The following is a 19,833-nucleotide window of genomic DNA, read 5'->3' on the forward strand; positions in this document are numbered from 1 at the left end:
ATAAATTTGAATCTTTATATAGAAATCTCTTGATTTGCTAAAATTATAGACAACCAATTTGCTAAAAATGTCAGCCCCTGCGGGAATGAAACAAAATAGGCAAGAAGACTCCCTCTCACTGTGTCTGCTCTACATAAATATTCAAACTGGGAATCCTCCTTCCACAAGCATTAGTGTTTTTATTATATATACGTACACATCTGTGTTTGAGATCAAAGCATAAGGAGAGAGAAAATTGAACTGATGGAAATGATATATTTTTTTGATAACTAAAAGGAAAGAAAATAACAATGTTACACAGTCATAGTATATGATGCTTACAAAGACATAATATTTGTGTTGTCACATGAAATAAGAAAACAGGTATAAGTGTGAAAATGCTATTAACTACAATCATGCAAGAATATGTCCAGTCAAAAAAGACTAGAAAGAAATACACCAAAATGCCATAAAATATAATATGACTGTTATCACTACCTTCCATTGAGTATTAGATATGCATGCTAAAAAGATAAGAAAGACAAGAAGATGGATTTAAGCAAATCTTTTATTAGAGCATTATTTCCATTACGTTATGAAATCGGTTTGTTTAAAAGTTAAATGCAAAAATTCAGCTTGGGCTGGAATGAAAAATATATGTGTGTGTGTGTGTGTGTGTGTATACACATGTGTATATACACATATACACATATGCACATATACAAATACATATATATTATTGACTAAAAAATTTTAGTTTTTTTATCTCTTTGGAGAAAGAAAAGTTACATACATTCCTTTCAATGCAAAAAAAAATTAGCCTATTTCCCCCATCTTTATATCCACAATTCAAATACGTGGTTCCTGATTTATGCAAATAAGCCACTTAGCCGCTTTAGTTCAACATCTTCTCATTCCTATCTACCTACACATAGCTGCAAGAATCATCTTTCTCCAAGTGGTATGGTCTTATTAAATTTTCCTTATTTAATACCCTCCTTCTTCCAGTTTAGATTCTGGATTCTCCAAGACTGACTCTTCCTCTGAAATCCTAAATTCAACCTTCCTACACTCTGACATTTCTTATTCTTTTAACTTTCATTTTATTATTGCCACATCTATTATTTAACATTATAGAAACATGTTCTTCCACTTATTCTCCCTGTTTCTCACTATCAGTACTTTCAGTTATGTCATTTCCTTCGTGGCTCATGACTTCAACCACTCTCTTGCTAATGAATTTAACTTCCTTGCCTAGATGACCTGCTATCACATTTTTCTGGCAAAAACCCAGCCCAGGCTTGCTAGGCCAAGCAGCTTCGCACTACTCTAGCGAATCACACAATTGTACATATTGGTGCCACTACAAATCCATTTGTGATTTTCAACTTCAGTAGAATCCTCAATACCAACCAGCAACACTTTATTTCTCTAGTCAGTTCTCTCTTTCTCCCATTCTCTACAGTATCTATTTATAAACTCTGCAAAATTTTTAAAATTTTTCAAAATTCAATTCCCCAATTCTACAGCCACTTCCTTCACTCTCAGAAGATGATCTTACCTCTTTCTTTACAAAATCTCCCATCTTCAAAGACCACTTAAACTGCTGGCAAACAAATCTACAAACTTACTAACTTTTCTTTCATTCTTTTTCTCCATAGGTGTCCTTCCCCCTTGTCTTAGGCTAAACTTTCTGTGTCTTCTTATTATTGCATTCCCTCTGACCTCTGCAAAGGGTGGATTAGATGGATTGATTGTTCCCTCTCCTACAGCTTCCATTTTTCTTGATCTACTGGCTCCTTTCTATCAAAACTGATACATGTTCTAAGATGTTACCTGTTACTATGTATTCCTTCTTTCCTACTTTTCTGCTTTCCCATCTCACCACCTTAAATGAGTTGACTATAATTATCTTAAATGCCTCACCTCCCATTCGCTCTTCCACCTACAATGGTCTGACTTCCAGCAATGCTGACGGCATCTTCCTTATTTCACCAGATGGAGAACACGTCTTCCAACGTTATTCAGCACTGTCGACCACTCTCTCCCACTGGAAATACTCTCTTCCATTGGCTTTCTAATTTTCTTTTTTTTTCTCTCTCTCTGGCTGTTCCTTCTAAGACTCCTCTAGGCATCTCCTTCTACCACTCATCCGTCTATGCTAGCTCCAAGAGCAACAGTGTTCTCTACTCTGTGGTTTCAATTACCATTCCAATACTAATAATTAGCAAATGTATATTTCCAGCCCAAACTCTCTCTCCTGAGCACTTGGACATAACTTAGGTACCTAAACTGAATTTGTCTTCTTTCTGCAAATGGGTCCTTACCATCTCAGAGGATTGTATTTTCATCTGGCCATTGGCCCAAGTCAGAAACCCATTCATATCCCAGACTGCTCACTCTCCAACATTCCTTGCATTCAGCCACTCACCAAGTTTTCTCAGGCCACCGTTATATTCCTCAGGGATTATTACAACAGTTCTCTAACCGGATTGCTTTCCCCTAGTCTGCCACCCTCCCATCTATTCTCCACTGTCCATAAGAGTAGCATCCTTTCTTAAACTCTCCAATGACTTTTTTAAAATCCAAACTCCCTAACTAAACAGAAAAGAAGTCTATTTTATTTACTTTCCTGATCACTTATAACCTCATTGCTTACGACTCTTCACACTTCACTCTGTAATCCAGCCAGTTTGAACTACATTCAGTTATTCAAAGGTGCTCCCAGGGCCAGGGTCAGTGGCTCGCGCCTGTAATCCCAGTGCTTTGGGAGGCTGGGGCAGGTGGATCACTTGAGGACTGGAGTTCGAGACCACCCTGACCAAAATGGCAAAACTCTGTATCTACTAAAAATACAAAAATTAGCCAGGCATAGTGGTACATGCCTGTAATCCTAGCTACTCGGGAGGCTGAGACATGGCAATCACTTGAACACAAAAGGAAGAGGTTACCGTGAGCCGGGATGTCACCACTGCACTCCAGCCTAGGCAAATGCGTAAGACTCTTTCAAAGAAAAAGAAAGTGTTCCTCTTCCCTTCCTGTTTTTTCATTTTCTCTCTCCCACTCCCACCTACATATAGAATGAGAGATGATGTACAGATATAGATATTCACTGTATATACATACATATATATACTATATAAAATGCTTGTAAGTATAGTGTCTGCTAAGAGGGAGTTTGGAGCCAGACTTCTAAAGTTCAAATCTCACCTTTGTCATCTTCTATGCTGTGGATATGCAATTTAGCTTTTTTGCCTTTGTTTTCTCATTTGTAAAATCAGATGCCAGTACCTACCTCCTTAGGTTATTATAAGGAAAATAGATCCATGTAAAGCTCTTGGAACAGTGCTTAGTATATAAAGGACTCTTACATGTGATATATTTTTAACTATCATTTAAATTATTCTTAGCTAACAAGGTAGATTTAGAAATCTCAGGTATCTAGTCCTCATACCAATAGAAGCAGCAAAGGCTTAGATAAGGTAGCATTCATTAAAATTGCCTTTAGAATTTTGTTTTGTTTTGTTTTTCACTTGAAATGCATCTAGGATTTCTCTTCAAATATATATAATGAAATACATTCAAGACCAAACACAGAAGCCATGAGGTTTCTTCACCTTGATCGTAACTCATTCCCTTCTGCAATTCATGACATATGGAGAATAAACACAACAGTCTTTCTGCCATCTCTCAGGCTGAACTAGGCAAAGGGGCACCTTCCCAAGCAACAAATGCCTTCCTCGTTGTATAAAATATATAAGTAGACAGAGAATGTGCACAGCATGGAAGTTAAGCAGCTTACTCAACAAGAAATTGGGGTTTCCCTGAATAAACCATGATGCTAGAAACCAAAACGGGGATTATAAGACTGGCCAATTCTGTTTTATGTTTATTTATTAATATTTATATTCCAATAAGCCAAAAGTCACCTTCCACCTCAAAGACAGCTGGACACCCAGTGGGCCCTAGATCAATTTATTTGAATCATGGAGAACATTCACCACTGCCACATCCACGTCTGAGTTTAGTACTTGTGTGGCTGACTCACTGCCTGTTGCTTCCACTTCACTTCCCTCAGATTGGCTCCTCAAAACATCTTTGTTCCTCAATCTGTAACAGGCTATAATTTCCCTCTACTCTGACAAACATCTCCACATTCAGGGATGGAGAAGACATTTCAAATGTCAATCTAAAGACCAAGCCCTGCTGAGTGAAATGAATGTCAGGATCACACTGTTATTAAATTATCCCTCTTCTTCAGAAGTGCAGACCTCGTGCATGTCTGCCTTCCAACTAAGTCAGAAACGCTTTCTTATTTTTTCTCTGCTCTGTAACTTTCTAAATTTGACCCTTTTAAAAATATACATGCAAGTCTCCACATTATAATTATGAAAGAATTAGGAACACATTCTCTAAAAAATACAGTGAGAAAAAATTCTCTGTATATGCCTATTTTATATTCTCCTTTCTGGCCAAAGGTTAGATGATGAAACATGTTATTTGCCATGCTGAATTTAGAGTTGAAAAAGAAATTAAATGAAATACACGGGGAGAGTAAACTGTAATGGTAAAACAAAAGGCTGTGAAATCTGACAGACCAGATCTAAGCTCTACTGCTTTTAATTTGGTGACTTTGAGTGAGTCAACTGAAGCCCTCTTTAGCCTTAATTTCTGCATACATAGTAAAACATTGCTTAATTTCCAAGGCTGCTGTGAATTTCAAACTGTGCTAATCACCTAAAATAGTGCGGATATCACAGTAGGTATTCAAAAACTGGTAGCTCCAATGATTTTTTAGATCCGTTTTACTTCTCATTTATGTCACTCAACAACTCTTAAATGTAACTAACTTATTCTGTGTTAAATGGGAAGACGGTATGTTTGCTATTTATAATCAAAACTGCTTTCTGAAGAAGGTTAATTTGGGTAAGCAAAAGGCCCTTTTGTCTGAACATTTCAGTAGTTTGGGTGTGCAAATTTAGGAGTAATCAATATTGAAAGCTGAATTAGAAATGTTTTGGAGTCTGGGGACAAAGGGAGGTAAAGGCGTGGGAGAGGGGATCTTGAAAGACAAAAGCAAGAAAGAAGCTACCACCAGATGAGACCAGAAATTTCACCATGCTGAGGCTGTGGAAGAATGTTTTAAGGTAGAAGATGCCAATTGCTATTGCTTCAACGTGTTTGCATTACTGCAACAGAAAATCTCTCCTCTATCTTCCTTCTAAATCTTCTGGAAAGTTTCCTAAAGACATAACTGTTTTGCATGAGTACGTTTTGTGTTGAACAAAACCTACTCATGGGTGAATTTAGGTGTGTATGACAGAAATAGCTTTTGAGAAACAGAAGCCTGGAGCCAGGGGAGATATGAGATCATAAGCAAAATTAAAAAGTTAGGCAATACCAGTGTTGGCAAGAATGTGAAGTGGAGGTCACACATCCCCACTGCTGAGATATGAAATGATCCGGCCATTTTGGATACTTTACCTAGTAAAATTTAATACATACATATCCTACAAGGCAGCAATTTTAAATCCAGGTGTATGCCCTGGAGAAACTCTAGTTCATTTGTATGGGATTCAGGCACAAGAATGTTCAAGGCATTTTCATAAGAAAAAATTGGGAACAGCAATAAAAATGACACCTGCAACAGCTTGAGTAAAACTCAAAACCGTAACTTTTGGGGGAAAAAAAGTAACAGAAGGATAGATATGATTCTATTTATAAATGGAAAAAATAGGCAAAACTAAATCACAAATCTCTAGGGACAAAGACATATAAAGAACAAGCATTACAGAAAAAAAAAAAAAACAAGGATATAATTAATACAAAATATAAGATAGTGGTTGCCTGAGGAGTGAGAGGGATGTGATCAGAGAGGGGCACAGAGGGGCATTTAAGTTACTGGCAATATTCTATTTCTTAAGGCAGATGGTGGGCAGAGAAGGACAGTTTTCTTTAAATTACACGGATATGTTATCCAAGCTCTTTTGTATAGATGAAATAGTTCACGATTTTAAAATAAAAGCATTTTAAGTGAGCTGACACTAGCAGTGTCAAGAGACTATCATTACCAGTCACGGACAGGGCCTTAAGTTTTAATGCCTGTACAGGCACAGACAGTAAGGTCTTGAGCCCACATAGAACATGAAGGTATAAGGATATGTCATCTTGAATGACACATGTTAAAGTATCATCACCCTGCACCCCAAAGAAAAACAGAGTGTACTTTTTAAGTTGACATAAAACATTTATAAAAATTGACCACATATTAGACCATAAGTAAATTCTCAACAAATACCTAAAAGTCAATATCATATAAACAATGCTGTCTGACAATTCCAGATTAGACATCAATAACATCGTAAGTACCTGGAATGTATAGGAGAGGACATTTCCACTCAGCCTGTAAAAGTCTCTTCCATCCCCGCTAAACACCTTTCTACACTGACCACCAAAACTTTTGGTGTTGATGACTCTGTTCCTAAACTGGCCAGTGAGTGCATTGTAACTGTCAAAAGGAGGTGGAGGAGGAAATAAAAGGCAGTTAAAAACCAGAAATAGCACTTGCTGGGAAAAAAAAAGTTGTTAGAGAACTCTAAAAATTCTTAAAATGCTTCACAGTTAAACACTTCTTTGAGAGAGCTCAAATAAAGAGCACAGCATCCTAATGCATACCACACATTATCCAGCTTCACCTGCTTAGTATAATCACTAAAACTAATAGCTGGGGAAAGCCAACATCCTTTCAAAGAACATATTTGGGAAACACATGGCTCTTTTGTATCTATGGCAACGGCTGGTTTTGAATTGAATCTATAGATAAAACCAATACAATTAAGGTTACTCTTGAGGGGAGACAGCATTCTATAATAAATTTTAACTGATTGTCTCTGAGCTTGCTGAATGGTATACTTTTTAAAGTAATTTTAACCTATTTCTCTATTAATAAATTTTAAAATATTACAGATAAATTACTTCTTTCATTCTAAAACAGGTTATTTTTAAGTCTTAAAACCTTAACAAGTCATATGACATTTAAAACTTCTCCAGAATTCTCTTTGATAAGGTAAACACGGTATTTTCCAACCTTCACTTGTAAACAAAGTTTTTTGGCTAGTTTAGGCAATTGCTGTTCAGCCTGGGTATTACAACACATTTGTTTCTCTCTCTCTTCTCACCCTGTTATCATTCTATTGTTTCTTCATTCTCTTGAATAGCCCGCACATTACTGAACCAGTCTCTCTTTCTCTCTCTCTCTCTCTCTCTCTCTCTCTCTCTCTCTCTTTCCCCTACCCTTCCTTCCTCCCTTCAAACACCCATGAGGTGACCAACTGTCCAGGTTTCCTTGAGACTAAGGGGTTTCTCAGGATTCTAATTTCAGTGCTAGAATCAGGACCATCCTATGACAAGGGGTCATTCTATATCTCACCACATGTATCTACAAGTATACATGTGTGAACAAAAATACTGTCTCAGGATGTGACAAAGAGCTCTGAGCCAATGAAAAGTCTTGCTTATTAATAGACTTGTTCTTAGACTTACCAAACCATAAAATAAAACAAAGTTTAAAATTACAATTCATTGATGTACTCAGGAGGCTGCCCAGCACCTTACCCATTTCCAGTAAGTTCTATGTTAGGAGGAGGCTTATCAATATCACAGGAAGGTCTCCTTTCTGAGTCCTCACATCTGTCTTCATCAGCACTATCTTCTTCACAGTCAGAATCCCCATTGCAAACCAACAATTTACTGATGCACTGACCTGAACACAAGAAAAACCCACGTGACAATGTGAAAGAGGGAAGAAGAGAAACACTATCCAGAACCAAAAAACTTTTCCTGCCACCAGCAACACTGCATTGATACTTCAATCTAAATGGGAGATAAATCCCAGAGTGTCTATGAAAGGACTAGTGATTGTTTTGTCTCCATTTTGTGACACACAGAAATGATTCTTAACTCAGTCAGCCATAAAATTGAAAACAGGATCTGAATTCAAATTTTCAAGATCTCACCCATAATCAAGCAGCTTGTCTAAATTATACAATTCCAACTACTGGGAAGATCAATTGACTTCCTGCCCTTCAACTTTCAGTTTTTTTCTGTCATTCTAAGATGACCAAGTGGAGCTTTTCTTGGCAATTTGCGTTTGTGAGCTTTAAGAGCAGGAGAATTTTATCAAAAGGTTAAAATTCAGTATTTCTTTAGCACAATAGGGGCTGGGATACAAATATCAATAAAAAATGACCTTTGCCAGACTTTTCATATACTTTACAATCTAATAGGAAATACTATAAAGATGTAGATCATAAGTGTTATAATAGCCACAAATCTAGAGTACCAAGGAAGCACTGGAGGGTACCAGATGATCTAATTCCTGCCTATCACCCTGGCACCATCTCCAGCCATTTTCCTACTAGCTTCCCATACTCTAGTCATACTGGACTACCTGCATGAATGAAAGGCCACATTTTCTGTCAACTCCAATGATCTTGCACTTACAGTTGGTTCTCTCTGCCTAGAAGAGTTTCTCTACCTATTCTTACTTGTCCTACAAAAATCAAATTAAACGTTATCTCCTCTTGAAAGCCATCCCTACCTCACGGGCTCTGCTGCAAATTCTTCCTCTATGTCCTCATAGGATGCTTAGTGCACAACTGTCCCTGTAGGACACACACGCTGCTATACTGTCGCTCAATCCAATGAAGCAAACATTTGTTGAGAATGTATTATGTACCAGAGACTCCAGAAGCCAACATGAAAGAAATGTAATTCATATCTTCAAGAGTTCACAGTTCACCATGAGAGACATTCAGGCCAACAAATAATCCAAATTACAGATGGTACAATATGCATAAGGAACACATGGACGTGATTGGTTAATTACTTCTCTCAGCTAGTGATTTAAGGAAGGCTTCCTGAAGGAGCTGTTACCTGATTTGGATTTTGAAAGTAAAATAAGCGTTTGACAGGTATCACTGAGGAGCCCTTCTAACTCAGGGATTATTTATGTACTATTCTGCCCACAAAACTTTAATATTTGTGAGGGAAGAGGCATGTGTTTCACTTGCATATACCACACTTACCACTATTTGAAACATAAGAAGAATCATAAGTGTTTATTAAATTTTATTACATTAATCTGACTGCACAAATGCAACACAGAGAATTGGTGAAATAATATTCAATGCCAAAACTATGTTTCAGTCACCCCATGTGTAAGAGAGAACTGTATTGCTCCTTAATCAGCTCATTAGTGTTGCTTTCCTTGTAAACATAATAATTTAGGCAGTAACATCGTTTTTGTCTAATCTCAATATATGCACAAGACTCACTCTGCTTCTTCACCCAAAATACAACCTGCTTAAATTATTATGGGTGCCTATTTGGGTCTATGTAAATTATTTTGGGTGCCAAAGTTACTGCCTAAATTATTTTGAGTACCTATTTTGGTCTGTCAGTAGCCAGAGTTCCATTCAAAGACACCAAAAGCATTCCTGTGTTTATTAGCAGATACCTCCCCTTGCATTTGAAAGAATGATAGCTGAATGTGTGATTAACTTACCAACAAAAATGCTGATGATATTTGGGGGAAATTAATTTTAGGCCAATATAAATTCAGTAAAACTTAACAAATGTACAATGAGCAAATTAATCAAGTAACATTTGAATTTACAATCTTCATGCTGAGCCTATGGAAAACAAATTACCTGAAAAACACCTGAAACGCTCTCCACATCCCTCCTCTGTTGGACATCCTCTTGTAGGTTTGCAGGACTGGGTTTCAAAAGCATTTCCCGTACAAGGTTGGCCCCCATACTGCCCATACACAGCCACCGACCGCCTGCGAGTCTAAACACAAAGCAGGCAGTAGTCGTTTTGTTTTGTTTTTTTCCAAGAACTCTCCAGTTCCCTTTATCTGAGTCATAAAATATGAGAGAATGTAATACAATTAGACAAACAATGTCCAGAAAATTGTTCTGGTGTTCTACAGAAATAAAACCTAAAAATCAATGAATCCAGACCTACTTGTCCTTGAGTTCAGCGACATTTCAGCTATTATTTATAGAGAGCTCCCAGGCACATATCGACTTTCAGTATTAAATGCAAAAAAAAAAAATGTTTTTAGTGATTGTAAGAAAGTAACCTAATTGCAGTGAGCTGAGATCACACCACTGCACTCTAGCCTGGGTGACAGAGTAAGACACTGTCTCAGAAAAAAAAAAAAAGGAAAATAAAAGAAAAAAGAAAGTAAACTGAGTCAAGCTTAGAGGGTAGACACATGAGCAAATAGATTATAGCATAGAGTGATCAATATATTTGCCAAAGCTGTGTTCCAAGAGCTCATTAGAGAAAGTGAAATGACTTTTTCTGGAGTGTGGATAAGGGTACTGGGAAGGGGTTAAGATGAAGCAGAGTTAGAGTTAGGGAAGCCTTCAGAAAAGTGATGGCTATTCCTTTGAGCTAAACTGTAAGCCTTCTTCAGGAAGGAAGGCAAGGAAAAACAATTCAGAGAGAAATATATGAATATGGAAATCAAACTTACAAAACAGAAGCCTAAATAATCCAAGGGTGAAGTTACATCTACAAAGGAATATGTAAAATACAAGCCTCTCGAGGGGAAATAATATAGGAAAACTGAAGAAATTATCAAACTAAATGAGAAGTTTACAACTAATTCATCATAAAGTTTATTAAATCCTCGAGGATTCACTACAAAGACATGTATCTTAACATTTAAACAAAAAGAAACATCTACCACTGGCAATCAGTGAGCATCTTCCAGGCCTCTTCCTGTACTCACCTCTTCTCCATTAAAAAACAAAACATAAGACAGAACACGGAGCGTCCTGAGGATTTAAACCTTGAGTGAAGATCAACAGGGAAGAGTTGCTGTACATATCAATGTCGAACTTATTCATCCATCCTAAATTGGGTTAGAAATGGGAATTCTTTGGCATGAGGGGTCACAGTGGTGTAGTTTGAACTCTGAGCAGATTCGCACCAGCCAGAGCATGGTTCTGGCGCCTTTCATCATGTTTAAGCAAAGGAGCCGCAGAGGAATATGAGTGTGGGATGGAACTCGGTAAGGTTTCTTGATACTGCTTTTCGTTTCTTTGTAAGGGATGCAGATGCTGCTCATGTGTGGCTTATCAGTGTCCTTTGGTGACGTTCCAGAGCACAAGTGGCATCGTTTGCATAAGGAGTATTTTTCGTCTCTTTGTAAGTGATGAAGACACCGCTCACGTGTGGCTTATCAGTGGTGTCCTTTTGTGAAGTTCCAGAGCACAGATGGCGTTGTTTGCATAAGGGAGTGTTTTTCTTCTCCATATTACCAGGGAGTCCTTGATGGCAGCCACTCTCCAAGGTCTCATTCTCACCTGTCAAAGTCTGACCTTGCAATCTCTTTTTCATTTTCACTTGTCTCTTTCTGAATGAAAATTTTGTTTTTATAAGCTGGGAGGTATCCATTGCATGATGACCTTCACTCAAAGAAAAAAAATTGCTTGTATAAAAAACACTCTCTCTCTACTTCTATTTAGTGTTCTTTCTTCTTTTTAAATGATAAAAATATTTAACGTGCTTGATGTTTCTTTGCCTGTTATTCATGTACCTATTTGCCTGTAATCAGAGCTGTTATTTATTATACTTGCTAGAAGCCAAATTCTTTGTTCATGTAATTTGTTTCGAAAATACCACTCATGTAGGTACTAAATCAATGGCTGATGAAAATGATGATAGTGATGGTGCTTCCAAATAAAAATTATCTTCTATAGTACGATTCTGTTATTTTAATAATTAAAAGTGATTTTTAAATATATATTTTTATCCAAACTGGACTGTTTCTAAAATATTTAACTCTTAAAATGTTCAGAAACTTTAAGACAAACATTTTATTTCTAGGACTATCCTCAGAAAATCATGGAAAAAGAGGACAGATCTCTACATTCAAAAATGTTTATTAAAGTTTTCTTTATAACAAAAATGGAGACAACTTAAATATCAAACAATAAAAAAGTAGAAAAATAAGGGTATATTCATATAATGGAACATAATACTGCTGTTATAAGTTATTTTGCTGATAACAAATGTTAGATTAAAATAGTAGAATACAAAACTATGATAAAATAATCTCCTTTTAAATTATAAGTATGCACGGAGAAAAGGCAGACAGAGCTGAAAGAATAAATACCAAACACTGTTATATAATTTCTTTCTTCTAAATGGTAGAATTATGAGTAACGTTTATTTCTTTATAACTTCCTGTATTTTCTCCAATGAACATTTTATAATAAGGAATTAGACATTTTTAGAAGCATTTTGTAATATCTAGATTAAGTTCAACATTGTATTTGTATTACTTAGCAATTAAACTTTAAAACATTTTGCAAAATTTTTTTTCATGGTTGTTCACTATTTGTGAAGTAAAATCAAGCAGCCATCTTGCTGTTTGCTAGTGTTAGTTTGAGATGAGAAGAAAAGTTGAACTCAATGAATATAAAACATTTTAAATTAGCAAAAAAATTCATCCTATGTTATTCCTATTTCTCTCATAGTTAAAAAGTTAGTAAATTGCCTTGAACTTTCAGCCTATACACATTTCTAGCTCCAAGATAAGATCTAGAGAAGTCCTTCAAGAAAAATGAATATACAAATTATTACAATATTATTAAACAAGTCATACTTTTCTCCCTTCAAAATTACTAATATAGTTTTCAAAAAACATTGACACTATTTAATGAATATTCAAAAGTTTATGCCATTTTGGTCATGCCTAAATATTTCTGCACATAAGTAATCAAATACAAAGTTTTGCATGGTCCTACCTGAGTCTTGGTACAGCCATCGCATTCTGACCAAGGGGCATATGAGTCCCACTGGCAGTTCACTGGAGAGGAGGCACTGCCACAGTGTCAAGTTGTCCATCATAAAGCAGGCAGAAAGATACACAAGGAAACACAAAGAATAGTGAAAACAGTCAAAAATAGTTAAATGTTACCTCAAATATTTTTTTCTAAGAGACACTAAAAATATCCTAAAATATATAAAAATGAAAGGAGCCCCACTTTCTTAAGGATTAACACTTATTAAACATCTATTATGCTGGGTACAGTGGCTCACGCCTGTAATCCTAGCACTTTGGGAGGCTGAGGTGGGCCGATCACCTGAGGTTAAGAGTTCAAGACCAGCCTGGCCTACATGGTGAAACTCCATCTTTACTAAAAATACAAAAAAATTAGCCAGGCATGGTGGCGCATTCCTGTAATCTTAGCTACCTGAAAGGCTGAGGCAGGAGAACTGCTGGAACCCGAAAGGTGGAGGCTGCAGTGTGCCAAGATTGTGCCACTGCACTCCAGCCTGGGCAACAAAGGGTTCTGTCTCAAAGAAAAAAAATCTACTATTTACGAGGTTCTAAAGACACTAGAGTTGTAAAGAGGTAAGTCATTGGCCAGGCATGGTGGCTCACACCTCTAATTTCAGCACTTTGGGAGGCAGAGGCATGCGGATCACTTGAGGTCAGGAGTTTGAGACCAGCCTGGTCATCATGGTAAAACCCCATCTCTACTAAAAATACAAAAATTAGCCGGATGTGGTGGCACACACTTGTAATCCCAGCTACTTGGGAGGCTGAGACAGGAGTATTGCTTGAACCTAGGAGGTGGAGGTTGCATTGCACCAAGACTGCACCACTGCACTCTAGCCTGGTCAACAAAGCAGGACTCCATCTCAAAAAAAAAAAGAGAGAGAGAGAGAGGTCATTGAGTATAGACAGAAGGAAGAACAGAGACACAGATGGATAAACAAATAATCATAAAACAATATATCTCTTTTGATGGATTTCATAACAGAAATGCATTCAATGTAACGTGTTATGGGGATATAGATAAGAGAGAGTTCTGAGTTGGGAGGGTAGGTGAAAACATACAGGAAGAAGGTTTTATGGCCTTTAAAGGGATTCTAAATGATAAGTTGGAGAGTTATCTAGAAACACTTAACTGAGAGACCAGAAACTATAATAAAACCCGATGAGAAGTGGAAAACTAAAAATCGGCAGAAGCTGAATGAACCGGAATTTATTTAAATGCTCCCCGTTTATTTCGGCCATTTTTCAAGCACCCAACCGCAGAGGGCAATTTGAGCTTAAACAGCTCCACTAAAATAAAGTGGATGTGAAAATGGAGAGTTGACTCATACAATGCTCACATTCTGGCCGTGTTGTATGGAAAAGGCTACGTGCATCAGCTTTAAGAGATTAAGGAATTCTTGCCTAAAATGATGCTCTACGAAGGATAAAAGAGCTGGTATTCCTGATTTCTGGATTCCCAGCACATTCCTAGACTGGGAGGTATCTTGAGTCAAGACGGTTCCTGTGTGTCTTAAGAGGGTCAGGTTACTCTGAAAGCAGTGACTCTCATTCTGTAGTGTGTGCGTCCGCTGCTTTTACAAAGCCAATCTTGCCAACATGTGGTTTTCGTATGGTACCAGTGATCAAAATACCTGGATATTTTTGACCCTTGAACGATCTGAACTTAACTGTTATTTTTCTAGTCTCTGTCCTGGGGAAAGGCAGAGGGCTTCCCAAAACATGGAGGCTTAGAAGAGGAAGTTTGCTTGATCTTCCCGCTGTGCTCCCACATCACCCTGAGCAGGCTTCTTTCAGAGCCCTTAGCACATTTGTATTGCAATGAAGTGGCCCAAGATACAAATCACCCAGCATGCTCCCTGTGCCTTCTTGCTCCTTGTGTTAAACCCAGTACCTACCACAGCCCCTGACACTTGATAGTTCCATAAAGTGAACTGATCTGGCTCTGTCTTGTCAATCTGACACAGTGAGGGCATAACAAAGCCTTGGATAAATGATGCTGGCTTTTTTCCAGGCCTCAAGAACCGATAAAACTATTTTCTTAAAAATCTCTCAACCAGCCGGGCGCGGTGGCTCAAGCCTGTAATCCCAGCACTTTGGGAGGCCGAGGCGGGTGGATCACGAGGTCGAGAGATCGAGACCATCCTGGTCAACATGGTGAAACCCCGTTTCTACTAAAAATACAAAAAATTAGCTGGGCATGGTGGCACGTGCCTGTAATCCCAGCTACTCAGGAGGCTGAGGCAGGAGAATTGCCTGAACCCAGGAGGCAGAGGTTGCGGTGAGCCGAGATCGCGCCATTGCACTCCAGCCTGGGTAACAAGAGTGAAACTCCGTCTCAAAAAAAAAAAAAAAAAAAAAAAATCTCTCAACCTTTAAAATCCAAAGGATGTTTCTCAAGGATTACATTTAAAGAACAAATACTGCTCTAAGATATATAAGTCTGCTGTGATTATCTGCATTACAGATAAAACCACGGCACTTGGACAAAAAACTTAGACTTTTAGTCTTCGATTTTATAGCGGAAAAAAAGTAAAAGAAGGATAAAAAGAAAATATTTTTGTTATCATTTTCTTTTCTAAAAATATGAAAAGAGAAAATATGTTGGAGGGATACACAGACTCAAACTGCAATGATAAAATTAGACTAAACTAAAAAATTTCTCAAACTTTTTTTTTAATTTAATGATTTTTATACACAACAGAAAAAGTCCTCACCTTGAAAAAATTTGGAACTCTCCCGTAAATCCCACCAAAATGAATAAGCTTATTGCCTGGAGAAGAAAAACAATAAAGCATTATTTTACCTTGCATTTATTTTTATAACTATAAATTGACAATTTATAATTGTATAAATTTATGGGGTACAAAGTGATATTATGATTTCTAAATACAATGTGAAATAATTTAATCAAGCTGGTTAACATACCTATCACCTAAAAAACTTAACATTTTTGTGGCAAAGATATTTGAAATTTACTCTTGGCAATTTTGAAATGTATGATACCCCATTATTAACTATCTTCATCACACTGTACAATAGAACTCAAAATATATTTCTGCTAACTGAGATTGTCTACCCTTTGACGTTTATCTCCCTATTACCCCAGTCTCTGTAACCACCATTCTACTCTGCTTCTATGAGTTCAATTGTTTTACATCTTACATTTAATGAGAACATGTGCTATTTGTCTTTCTGTGCCTGGCTTATAAACTTAATGTTTTCCAGTTCAATCTATATTGTCAAAAATAACAGAATTTCCTCCTTTTTAAGGCTAAATACTATTCCTTTGCATACACACATGACATTTCTTTTCTCCAATCATCTGATAAGGGACAATTAGGTTGATCCTATAACTTGACTATTGTGTATAGTGCTGTAATGATCATTGGCTTTTGTAAATACCAAAAAGTAAGATTGCTAGATCATATGATAATTTTTTTACGTTTTCTGAGAAATCTGCATTCAGTTTTCCATAATAGCTGTACTAACTTACATTCCTACCAGTGTACAAGAGTACAGGGATTCCCAGTTTTCCACATCCATACCAACACTTGTTACCTTTTGTCTTTTTGATAATAGCCATTCTGACAGGTGGCTCACTGTAACTCAATGTAACTTTAATTTGCATTTCTCTAGTAATTAGCAATGTTGAGCACATTTTCTGTTGGCCATTTATATGACTTCTCTTCAGAAATGTTTACTCAAGTTTCTTGCCCATTTTTTATTTTTACTTTACTTCCATCTCCCTTTCCTGGTACTTAGTCAATTTTTATTTGAGTTTTTTGTTTTCTTGCTATTGAGTTGTTTGAGCTACATATATAATTTTGATATTAGCCCCTTATTGGATGAATGGCTTACAAATATTTTCTCCCAATCTGTAGGTTGTCTCTGCAAACATAATTGTCTCCTTTGGCATGTAGAAGCTTTTTAGTTTGTTGCAATCGCAATATGTCTATTTTTGCATTTGTAGCCTGCACTTTTGGGGTCAGATCCAAAAAATCCCTGCCTAGAACAACACAATTTTTCCCTTATATTTTTTAAAGCAATTTTACAGTTTCTGGTCTTATACTTAAGGCTTTATCCTATTTTGAGTATTTTTTTATATGATATGAGATAAGCATCCAATTTAATTCTTTTGCATGTGGATATCCAGTTTTCCCAATACCACTTATTTAAGAGACTATCCTTTCCCCATTGTGTATTCTTGGCAACTCTGTAAAAACAATCAATTGACCATATATGTAGGGTGCATTTCTGGGCTCTCTATTCTGTTCCTCTTGTTAATGGGTCTATTGTTTTGCCAGCATCATGATGTTTTAATTACTATAGCTTTGTCGTATAGTTTAAAATTAAGCAAAGTAATACTTCCAGCTTCATTCTTTTTGCCCATGACTGCTTTAGCTATTTGGGGTTTTATGTGATTCCATATGAACGTTAAGATATTTTTCTATTTCTTTGAAATATTATATTAGAATTTTAATAAATATTGCACTAAAACTCTAGAACAGTTTGGGTAGTATGGACTTTTTAGTGATATTTTCTTCCAGTCCATGAACAAGGGATATCTTTCCATTTGTTTATGTCTCCTTCAATTTCTTTCATCAATGTTTCATAATTTGCAATGTGTAAGACTTTAACTTCCTTGGTTACATTTATTCCTAAATTTTTTCGTAGTTATTGAAAATGGGATTGTTTTCTTAATTTCTTTCTCACATAGTTTATTGTTAGTGTATAGAAATGTACTTTTTAGTGTTTATTTTATATTCTACAATTTTACCGTATTCATTTATTAGTTCTAGTCTGTAGGGTTTTCTACATATAAGATTGTGTTACCAGCAAACATGGACATTTTCACTTTCTCCTTTTATATTTTGATGCCTTTTATTTCTTTTTCTTGCCTAATTGCACTGTCAAGAATTTCCAATACTATGTTAAATAAAAGTGGCCAAAGTGGGCATCTTTGTCTTGTTCCAGAGGTTAAATGAAAGGCTTTCAATTTGTCACTGTTGGGTATAATGTTAGCTGTGGGCTTCTCATATATGGCCTTTATTGTGTCAAGGTACATTTTTTCTGTACCTAACTTGGTGAGAGTCTTTTTCACGAAATGTTGTTGAATTTTGTCAAATGTTTTTTCTGCATCTAATTAGATGATGATATAGTCTTTGTCGTTCATTCTGTTAATGTCATATAACATATTTATTAATTTGTGTATGTTGAACCATCCTTGCATTTCAGGAATAAATCCCATTTAATCATGGTAGATGATCCTTTTAATGTATTGTTCAGTTTGCTACTATTCTGCTGAGATTTTTGTATCTCTGTTCACTATGTTCACCAAGAATATTGGCATGTAGTTTTCTTTTTTTTTTGTAATGTGCTTCTTTGGCTTTGGTAACAGGATAACACTGGCCTCTTAAAAAGAATTCAAAAGTACTCCCTCATTTTCAGTTTTTTGGAAGGGCTTCAGAAGGATTAGTATTAGCTCTATTTTCAATGTTTGGGCTATCTCTTGCACCCACCCTTGCCATGTGACATGTGTGCTCCCACTTTGCCTTCCGCTATGAGTAAAAGCTCCTTGCAGGCTTCACCAGAAGTTGAGCAAATGTTGGTGCCATGTACATACAGCCTACAGAACCATGACCTGATTAAACTTCTTTTCTTTATAAATTACACAGCCTCACATATTTCTCTACAGCAACACAAATAACAGGCTAACACAGAAAATTGGTACTGAGAATTGGGGTATTGCTATAAAGATACTTAAAAGTGTGAAAGCAGCTTTGGAACTGCATAATGAACAGAGGTTTGAAGAGTTTGGAGCAGCTTCCATGTGTTGTTAAGCTCATAGGCACACATAGTGCAAAACTGAAGGGAAGCATAGTTTGGAGGGCTCAGAAGAAAACAGAAAAATGAAAGAAAGCTTGAAACTTCTTAAAAACTAGTTAAATGATTGTGACCAAAATGCTGATAGTGATAGGCACAGTAAAGTCCAAACTAGTGAAGTCTCAGATGGAAATGAGAAACTTTTTGGGAATTAGAGAAAAAGTCAGCTGGTTATATCTTAGCAAAGAATTGGAGGCATTCTGTTTATGCCCTAAGGATCTGTAGAAGTTTGAACTTAAGAGTGATAACTTGAGGTATCTAGTAGAACAAATTTCTAAGCAGCATATTTCAAGAAGTGGTCTAGCTGCTTCTAACAGTCTACTGTCATATGTAGAAGCAAACAAATGACTTAAAATTGGAATGTATATATAAAAGGGAAGCAGAGTATAAAAGTTTGAAAAATCTGCAGCCTGGCCATGTGGCAGAGAAAGAAAAAGCATCATCAGCAAATGAATTCAAGGGGGCTGTGGAACAACCACTTGCTAGAGATATCTGCATGACTAAAAGGGAGCCAAGTGCTAATAGCCAAGACAATGGAGAAAAGGCCTCGAAGGCACTTTAGAGATCTTTGAGGCAGCCCCTCCCATCACAGGCCAGGAGGTTTGGGAGGAAAGAATGGTTTTCATGGGCCAGGCCCAGGGTTCTGCTGTCCTGCACAGCCTCAGAACACTGCTTTCTGCATGCAGGCCACTCTCCAGCTCCAGCCTTGGCTCAATGAGCCCCTGATACAGCTTGAGCTGCTGCTTCAGTGAGTACAAACTGTAAGCCTTGGCAGCTTCCATGTGTTGGTAAGCTCATAGGCACACATAGTGCAAAACTGAAGGAGGCTTGGCAGCCTCCACCTAGATTTCAGAGGATGCCCAGGCATCCTGGGTGCCCAGGCATTTCAGAGGATGCCCAGGATGCCCTGGGTGCCCAGGCACAAGCCTGCTGCAGTGGTGGAGCCCTCACAGAGAACCTCTACAAGGACAGTGAGGAGGGGAAATGTGGGGATGGAACCCCCACACCGAGTTCCCACTGGAGCACTGCCTAGTGAATTAGTGGAAAAAGGCCACTGTCCTCCAGAACCCGGAATGGCAGATCCACCAGTAGCTTGCATGTTG

At 37.1% G+C, this 19,833-nt stretch overlaps 1 protein-coding gene across 1 annotated transcript in view; it reads right to left on the reverse strand.

Annotated features, from left to right (window-relative positions):
- C7 (complement C7) overlaps nt 1-19,833 on the reverse strand; it is a 69,437-nt gene that overhangs the window by 36,742 nt on the left and 12,862 nt on the right. Inside the window, exons 2-6 of the mRNA XM_003925898.3 lie at nt 15,562-15,617; nt 12,807-12,882; nt 9,690-9,831; nt 7,594-7,741; nt 6,349-6,487 (exon numbers count right to left, since the gene is read on the reverse strand). Of these exons, the coding sequence (XP_003925947.1) occupies nt 6,349-6,487; nt 7,594-7,741; nt 9,690-9,831; nt 12,807-12,882; nt 15,562-15,617 (561 nt within the window). The remainder of the gene's footprint in view (nt 1-6,348; nt 6,488-7,593; nt 7,742-9,689; nt 9,832-12,806; nt 12,883-15,561; nt 15,618-19,833) is intronic.

Source organism: Saimiri boliviensis, chromosome 1 (genome assembly GCF_048565385.1).
Source record: "Saimiri boliviensis isolate mSaiBol1 chromosome 1, mSaiBol1.pri, whole genome shotgun sequence".
Classification (NCBI taxonomy): domain Eukaryota; kingdom Metazoa; phylum Chordata; class Mammalia; order Primates; family Cebidae; genus Saimiri; species Saimiri boliviensis.